We start from the raw sequence: 9,222 nt of genomic DNA on the forward strand, positions 1-9,222 counted from the left end.
CTACACATAACCTCACTACGAACACATACACTCCACTACACATACACCTCACCACACACACATACACTCCACACACATAACCTCACCACACACACCACTTCATCACCACACATAGACAAAACCTTACAACACACAACCCACCACAGGTACATACACGCACATACACACCACACCACACATACACACACCCCACCACTCACATACCCACAGACAGCCGATCACACATATACACACACATACCACACATACATACTCACCACAGCACCGAGACTTAGTCTCCTTCTCGGTATCCTCCTGCTTGAACCGTTTGCTGGCTCTGTCAGTACAGTAAAGGCGCAACCCCAGCATCCTAGCCCGCGGGGATGAGTTCGATTACGGCCCTCCGCTGGGTGGGCTGAAGCTCTGGCTCTGTTTTGCTGCCAATCCCACCCCTTCCCCGTTCCTCGGGCCTTGTCCTTCTTAATACCACCTCACCCGAACTGCACTGTTAACGAGCACTTCAACAAAGAGAGGTACCTTCCGCGCCGCCCCCTCTGGACGGTGGCGATTCCCCCCTGAGAGTCTGCCTCATTACAGAGGAGGGGGCTGGGGGAGGTTCAGGATTTGTTTGGGTGGGGGGTGGTGGTGATGGAGAGAAAACCAAGTGGTCTCTAATTGATTGCACCGATTAATAAGGGCCCTGTCAAAGAGCATGAGCCTATTTATGTGCATCAGTCCATCACTGAACCGACTGAGAATTCGGTTAATTCACGTCCAACGTGTGACATGGTTTAAATCCAAATGGGATAAAGAGCAGGGGGGGGAAACAAGGAATTGCTCGGCTGGTGAACCAGTCAAGAGGGGAGAGAACTATTTCCAAACACCGATCTGCAACTCGCCTCCTCAAATCTCTAAAAGGGAGTTGGTAAATACTGGGACACGTGCGGAGACCATTGTACAACGCGCTGTTGGGGTGGTGGAACTCATTGATGGCTTGTTGCAAAGGGCCAGCAGGGGGACGATGGGCCGAACTGGCATCCTCTCCTTGCGCTGTCCCACCCCTTGCATTTGTATGAGGTCCTTGTGGAAAGGCCGCAGGGCCGCGGCTGATAAAGATGTACCACGAAGGCGCGCCGTTCACAACAAAAGGGGAACAAGAGGGCTGGGGAACAAAGTTTTTTAATGTGCAAACTTCCACCGCTTTGCCCACGAAGGGGGATTGGGCGGCGTGACAAAAGCGGCCAGACTGTGGATAGCGAAATCCTCCCAGAACCGAGAGAGGAAAACTGAGATGTCTCAAAACAGCACTTGTACGAATGGTTAGTGACAAAACTGTCAACTCCCTGAATCCCACACATTGATAGCTCCGTTTGACCCAATCTGACGGATCACTCTGTGATCTGAATTACCGCCTGACTCCACCCCTGTCATTAGAGACCTGCACCAGAATCACACCCGCTAGATCACCAGAAAGCTGGACATCGGAGCGGGTGGCGCGTAGGGTCCAAATCCTGACAGTACAGAAGTTTAGTGTGTTTTATTCCTCAAAGTCTATCTAGTTAGTAAAGGGTCGACGCTTCCGGGGAATAAAACACCCCGTATCTTTTGCTTTTTTAAAAAAATACGATTTTCAAACTTATCTTTAGCTGCCTGCCTGCTAATGGTTAGCTGAGGTGTTTAGATCCAGTCTGACAATGCAGTCCAGTCGGTTTGTTTATAATTCCTGAGAGACTGCTTAAAGTGCATGACCAAAAATATCAAGCCAGGTATGGGGCAGGTTTTTTTTTTAAAAGTATATTTTGAAATGTGTTCATTACGTCCAGCAATTGTTTGGCAACAATTTCCAGTTTCATTCCCTAGGGGCTTTCACAGTCAGAGCTGGAAGAAATGATGGTGAATCCCAAAACGGTGAACTCCGGCAATGTTCGACGAGATGAAGGAGACTTGCTCTCTTTCACGTGACTCCATGTTCCCTCTCTACTCTTTGGAATCTCTTCTCCTTCCACGCTTTAACACACTGCTTCCTGTCCGCGTCTGTTGTGGTAAATGTCGACTTTCCCACGTACTCTCTTCCCAAGGATCCGGTCCACTCGGTTTCTCCATCCTTACTCTCCTAACCCGCCCAAGCGGCTTCGTTTCCTCCACCTTTTTAACTATCCACTCTCACTCTCTGTTCTATCCCTTCATTCTTTATTTTCGTTCAACTTCTCTGTTTTAAAATCCTCACCTGCCCCCTTTCTCCCTCCCTCACTCATCCACTTTAAAAAGTTAACATCTGTGTGTGTGTGTCTCTCTCTCACACACACAGAGAAACTCTCTCATTCCTCCCATTTCTGCGAGACGTGCTGTTTTGTTTTAAATCTCCGGTTTTAACGTCGCACATTCAGGATTCAACTATTTCTCTGGCGGTATAGATCACATATTTTATATATAATATACATATTAATTTCCTCTCTCTTCTTTTACTGGCTTTTCAGTGCTGGAGAAACACACAGTGTTGCATCTGCCTTGGAAGCTACCCGAAACAGTAGCAGAGAAAAGAGCAGCCCCTTATCGATTTAATGCTATCACGTTAGTGAATAACTCGTTTACATAATCGCTGGCCAGGGGCTGACTTAGAACCACATGGAGTCTATTCTCCCCTTGAGTTGAAAAAAAATGCAATGAATAAAAAGTTTAACTCAGTGGTCCGCGTCTCGCAAATTAGTGTGTCTGAAGACTGAACCAATGCACAACAAGCCCTTTGTAATCCCAATATCCAGGACACTAAAGCGATTCTTCTCGATCGGGGCCCCGGCTGAATGGCGGTCCCTTTGCCTTCTTCCTCAAATAAAATCAACAAAATAAAACCTGACCAGCCTCCCCCCAAACACACACACACCGACTGTGATAAAGCCCACGACACCGGGATGTAAATAAATAGAGGGAGAGCCCGTGCAGTGTCCCTGGCACCAGCTAACCTGAGATTTCACTCATGGCACATGGTGCACTAAGTACCAGGTCGGACCTTCCTTGCCTACTACGGTTGCGGGGATGGGAAGGGAGGCTTAAATCAGGACATTCCACACACACACACACACCTTCTCTGGGTGACGGCTGATCTGACGGATTGTGTGAAACCTTTGGTTTATAGTTATACTCAGTACTAACAGTTTGGCATCCCCCAACACCCCCCTCCTCCACCCAACCAAAACCGCCACACACCCCCACCCAATCCCAGTTTCACAAGTTAACGGAGAGATGTGTAACCGTGCCCAGAAATGCAGAAGCCGCTCCAACTCACAGAGAGAGAGAGAGAGAGCTCCCAAGGACTTTTCGATCGATGGTGCCCATTAAGCAGCGATTTACGGTTACTGGCCGTCAGCTCTGCTCCCAGTCCTGCGAGCTTTCAGACCAATTTCTGAGCTCCCAGCTTATACTTTTGCGATGTATATTTAATGCAGGTCCTGAATAAATAAAGTATATGAAGAGGTCACTTTTAAAGTTATCTTTGTTACTAATGTGGTTGCATCTGGACAGAAAGGCGTGTCTGTCAGCGTGCCAGCCCCGGATCAGTGAGTGAGTCTGACTCCAATCATCTTCCCCCAACCCCCGAAAAAGACCCTGTGTCGTGGGCTGCAGGTCCTCCCGGTGTTTGGAGGCAATTGCAGTTCGTCTGAGGGCCCCAAAGATTGGTGTGTATGCAGATCCTGCCACACTTTTGCCTGTTTAGCATCCCACCATTACCCACAGTTAAAACTTTGCACTGAGATATGTGTCTGCGGTTGCAACATTTAAAAATAGACCAGATATCATTGTGTAGCACTCCCGTTGCAAGGAATAACATGCACATGTAAATATATATAATTGCTTGCAAGGTACATCCAGTAGAACCACAGCGGAATGAGTCAGGCTAACTGGCTCGATTGTCTAGACAGCTAGCAGGAGCCAGAAAGGCCGAATGGCCTGTGAAAGGTCATCGACTTGAAACGGCAGCTGTGTTTCTCCCCGCAGAAGCTGCCTGACTTCCTGAGATTTTTCATTCGTTAGTTCAGAAATTCCCAGGTTCCGCGGTTTCCCTCTCTGGCCCCGGTGTACCATTCTGAAGGCGTGCCTGAATTAAAATCAACAACAAACACCTCAGGCACACTTTAATAGCCACATAAAAGTTTGTGACAAATTTGAGAAGGTGCGGGCGGGGGCGTTTGCAATGCTGAGGGACAGCGAGGATGGGTGGACGGGCCAGGGGGGCTAGCTCAAGGTGCAAGGAGATGATGATGGGAAGGGGCCCCGTGGGATGTGTGTGTGTGTGTGTGTGTTGGGGGGACGCCCCGCCCAGCCCCTCCGAGCGCCGCCAATCCACGGGGAGGAGGGCGGGCCCACGTGACCCGGGACGGGCTGCAAGTTTGCAAGAAAATGTGAATGAGAGGGAAAAGGCGAGCGGGATTTGTAGCTGGCTCCCTTGGCCGGGAGGTAACCTCCTTGAAGTCGAGTCCCTGTCCCCAGCGTAGTGAGCCCAACACTCTTCACCCCCCCCTCCCTCCTCTTCCTCTCTCCCTCACTCTGTACTCCAACCTGCGACCCACTCGGACTGAAAGAGTGATGCTGTCCAGAGGAAATCGACCCCTCACTCTACCAGCAGGGAATTGAGTTGTAGCAGGGGTTGGCAGAATTTCTTGCATTCCCCCCTACACTCTCTCCCTCTTCCCCCCTCCCCCCCTTTCTTTTTCCTTCCCACGACCCTTCTCTGAGCCAGTACCCAGCTCCGAGGGCTTTTTTTGTATGTCTGCCGACTCCAGCCCGCTCACTGTAATGCAGAGGCCACTGGGGACCAGTACCGCTTTCAGCATAGACTCACTGATAGGCAGCAACCCTGCTCCCAGCGCCGGGCACTTCGTCTACACCGGCTACCCCATGTTCATGCCTTACCGCCCGGTGGTGCTCCCACCGCCGCCCGCTGCTCTCGCCCAGCCGTCCCTGCAGCACAGTCTGCACGCCGTGCCCCACGGCCAGTCCACTCACCCTCACCCTCACTCCCACCCCGTCAGCAACCTCGCCGGCTCACTGGCCAACGGCTTCTGCACCAGCCTGGGCCAGGGCATGGCCGTCACTACACTGATGGCCACTCTGCCGGGCACCGGGGAAGGCAGCCGCAGTTTCCCCTCCGGTCAGCAGCACCAGGAGCCGGCCGCTCGGAAATTCCTGCAAGCCGCCCTGGGCAGCCCGGACAAGGTGGAAGGCGGCCGGCAGCAGGACGGGGAGGAAGCCAAAGCATTCCTGTGCAAAGACAGCTCGGCTGTCTCCTTCCCTGTGGCCGAGACGGTGCACGCAGTGATCGGTGAGTGAGTGAGACGGAGAAAGCGGGGGGGTGTGGGGGGTGGGGAACAAGCTGACATGGCAGATCTGAGATGGGGAGAAGTTGGGGGAGATGTATGTGTCTGTGTTTGCGTGTGTTTGTGTGTGCCTCCCTGTGTGTGTCTATATGTATCTCTGTGTCTGTATATCTCTGTGTGTGTGTGTTTGCGGTGTTGGAGGTGGGGGTTGGTGTGGAAATTGCTCAGTGCCAGGATCTAGCATCCCCCCCACCCCACAACCTCCTCCTTGGGCATGTTTATATCCTCCCCTCCCCTTGCAAGTCCCCCATTGCAACCTTTTTTTTCATCTCTTTATTTGGGTGGGGGGGGGGGGGGGGGGGGGGGGGAGGCTGTGGGGTGGGGGGAGAGAGAGAAAGGGAGGGGAACTACAAACAGAAGCCGCCGCTGGGTCATTCAGTACTAAACTGTCCGGGGGCGGAGGGGTGGGGGGAGGTGGGGCAAGGAAGGATCTTACTTCCCAAAACAAATGGGAATGAGGGACAATAATGGCCTTTGCGGGGAGAACGGGTCATTATAAACACATCAATTGCTTATAAGTTGTGTGTGTGAGTGTGAGGCAGCCAGTACCCCACACATTTTATCAGTAAATCTCTATCATATGAGCGAGTCCCAATTCATTCAAAAGATGTATCACAAATCGTACGTAATGCAACAGTTAAGAGTTTCTTAAAAGTTATTTTATAAATAATTAGCTGTAATCGCGTGTACCACTGACTAGTTTTGGGACTGGAGAAATCTGTCACCTCTCTCTCTCTCTCTCTGCCTCTCCCCCTCTCTCTCTGTCTCTCCCCCTCTCCCTCTGTCTCTCCCTGTCTCCCTCTCTCTCTGCCTGCCTCCTTCCATCTACCCAGGTGCTGTCACCTCCGGCAGGGCGCCAGGGAAGGACGATTTGAAAGCAGCGGATGACGACTGCCGGAGTAAGGAGGAGAGCTTCTCGATGGACAGTGATCTCGACTACAGCTCGGACGAGAACGGCGCGGCGCCGGCGCTGCACAAGAGCGAGGACGCGTGCCCGGGTCTGGGAGAGGAGAGCACGCAGGGCCACACCGCGGGCCCGACCAACCCCGCGGCCAACACCGGCGGCAGCAGCAAGAACAGAAGGAGACGGACGGCTTTCACCAGCGAGCAACTCCTGGAGCTGGAGAAAGAGTTCCACTGCAAGAAGTACCTGTCCCTCACCGAGAGGTCCCAGATCGCCCACTCCCTCAAACTCAGCGAGGTGCAGGTGAAAATCTGGTTCCAGAACAGGCGGGCAAAGTGGAAACGGGTGAAAGCCGGCAATGCCAACTCCAAATCCGGGGAACCCTCCAGGAATCCCAAGATTGTCGTCCCCATACCCGTGCACGTCAGTAGGTTTGCCATCAGAAGTCAGCACCAACAGTTGGAACAACCCAGACCTTAAAACAAAAGGGGGAAAGAGAGAGAAAAAAACTAACTTTCAAACACTTTACAAGACTTCTTTTGAAAAAAAAATACGCACCACACGCACATACAAAGGACAAAACGATTTCTTTTTTTCTCTGAGAATCGAAAACTTGCCAATGGACAGACTCCCCTATTTATTATAAATGATTAAGTATACTCTGTTTGTATATAAGTACTGAGAGAGAGAAAAATACATCAGCTATATACAGTATTTTGACTGTTTTTTTTGTGGACCAAAACTTGTACAGTGAGAATTGCACAACATTTTGGAGAGAAGGGACCTCCATAACAGCACCATTTAGCTCAACTCAAAACATTGCTCTCTCATTGTTCCATCAAATGCCAAAAGGTAAATTTCCGTAAAATATTGCTATTTAATACTTGTTTTTTTTAAAGGAAGCAAAAATCTGTAACCGCAGACCTTTCCATTCTGATAGATCTTTGTGTGGGTTTTTTTTTACAATTCTATATAATACTTTTTCTGTTCGTTCCTGACAGCATTTGCTTTTCAAATAGCGGTTCCAGTTTTAAACGAGAAACGTGTGTGTATATGTATATATGTATAAGACGGATGGTGTTAATTTATTTTACATTTTGTCTTTTGGGGGAAAAATGTAGCACATTTCTTATAAATGATGAAAATACTCCAAAAAAAAATCACGTAAAATATAACAGTTGTGTAATAAATTCGAGCGGCGGTTCCATACATAATGCAGTTCCTGTCAAGTTTTCCGTTCGATAGGTTTCCGGTTAAAGATTTTAAGAGGCTTTTTTTTATTTGGGGGAGGGGATTGATGGGGTAAGGGGAAGCAGGCAAAAAAAACGCTTCTCGAGACCGGATATTTTTGGAATCATGGTCTGAAAGGGAAAGGCTAGCAATAACGAGGGCGATCTCTGGGCGTCAGAAAGTTTCACATTTCACGGATGGTAAACAGGGAAACGATTAAAATGGTCTGAACGCAGTTCTGAATGAAGTTGCCCTGCCTGTAGCCACCGTTACCAAACTGTTGTCCTCTTAATTTTATAACATAAAACTTACTTCCTAGCCACGTGTAAATTCAAATAATTCACATAAAACACCTTGGCGTCTCTGAGTTTGAATAAATGACCTGAGATGTTGCACAAACGCTGGCAGCATTTCATCTGACCCAGAAACTCCCCCGTAATATATTCGTGATTTGGGTTTCTATATCGGATTATTGTTTGACTTTACATATAATTTAAGATTGTCTATCTCAAACCATCATATGCTTATTACGATTTAAGTTTATAAATGATTCGAGAAATGTGTGTATCATGTGATGAATTTATGATTTGTGTTGAAATATATACATAAACTCAGACCATGATTTATATGATTTGAGTTTAAATCTCAAATCATACTCACATCTTTCGCTTATATCATTTGAATTTACGTATGTCATTACATGTATGAACTCAAATCGTGTATAAGTCAAACATGATATTTATGATTTAAGTTTATATATTTTATCATATATACTCAATCATCTGTACATGTAAATTGTGATTTGAGTTATATACGATTTGAGGTAGAGAGATGATTTGACTTGGTTTATATTATGATTTCAGTTTATATATAATTTGTGTTATTTATCACAATTTGAGTTTATATATAATTAAGTTTATATATTATGAAATATATAAATTTAATTTACGATTTGTTGTGTACGATTTGAGTTTATATATAACCAAATCATATACAACTCGAATCATGTGATTTGACTTTGCTTATATATCTCAAATCATAGACCCAAATCACAGGATTTGACTATATGATTTATGCATAGAAAAGCACTGAGCCAATTCCATATGTCATGCCAATCGATTTATCACAAAGATAAAACAGGGATCGAATTCATCAGATGAACATGTTGGTCATTTTAATTTTTTTTGCAATAAGTAAGCGATAGTGGTATTATTCTCTTCCAATTCTATCGGAAATGCAGCCGGTCAAATACCTGTCCACAAGAATTTGACACTTGACAGCACCCTTCCCTCTAACCCCCATCCCCAGTCCACCTTACTGCAACCAACCTAAAATAACAAGAACTTGGCTGAACTTTCACAGGGTTCAACTTGGCAGCGATTCGTCTGTGGGGAGTTCAAATTGGGGATCCACGTCTGCAGAAACAGGCCACATTTTGCAAATAAAATTACGGGGTGGGGGGTGACTTTGCGAGAAGCGAGCTCACAAGGCGGGCTGTCTTCATGTAGAGTTGCTTGTGTATTTTATTTTCAAATGCTGTAATTTCTCCAGAGAGAAAACATTATCTGCAAATCGGTAAAATCAACACCCACAACAATACCCCAGTGACCACTTGCTACACAGCATTCGCTGAACTTCCTGATTGTCCCCTTGGCTAAATCAAATGCAGGAGGTCAAAACGATTGAGGCAAATCATTTAGCCCCACATTCACATCGCAGCAATTTCTCGCCCCACCA

General features: G+C 47.6%; 1 protein-coding gene across 1 annotated transcript; it reads left to right on the top strand.

Moving 5' to 3' along the window:
• The first annotated feature begins 4,393 nt into the window (after window positions 1-4,393).
• Window positions 4,394-7,455, top strand: gbx2 (gastrulation brain homeobox 2). The gene is made up of 2 exons (XM_043694555.1): window positions 4,394-5,296; window positions 6,185-7,455. Exons 1-2 carry the CDS (start codon window positions 4,741-4,743, stop codon window positions 6,733-6,735), a joined length of 1,107 nt encoding a protein of 368 aa, XP_043550490.1. The 5' UTR covers window positions 4,394-4,740; the 3' UTR covers window positions 6,736-7,455.
• Window positions 7,456-9,222: the final 1,767 nt, after the last annotated feature.

This window comes from Chiloscyllium plagiosum, chromosome 7 (genome assembly GCF_004010195.1).
Source record: "Chiloscyllium plagiosum isolate BGI_BamShark_2017 chromosome 7, ASM401019v2, whole genome shotgun sequence".
NCBI lineage: Eukaryota > Metazoa > Chordata > Chondrichthyes > Orectolobiformes > Hemiscylliidae > Chiloscyllium > Chiloscyllium plagiosum.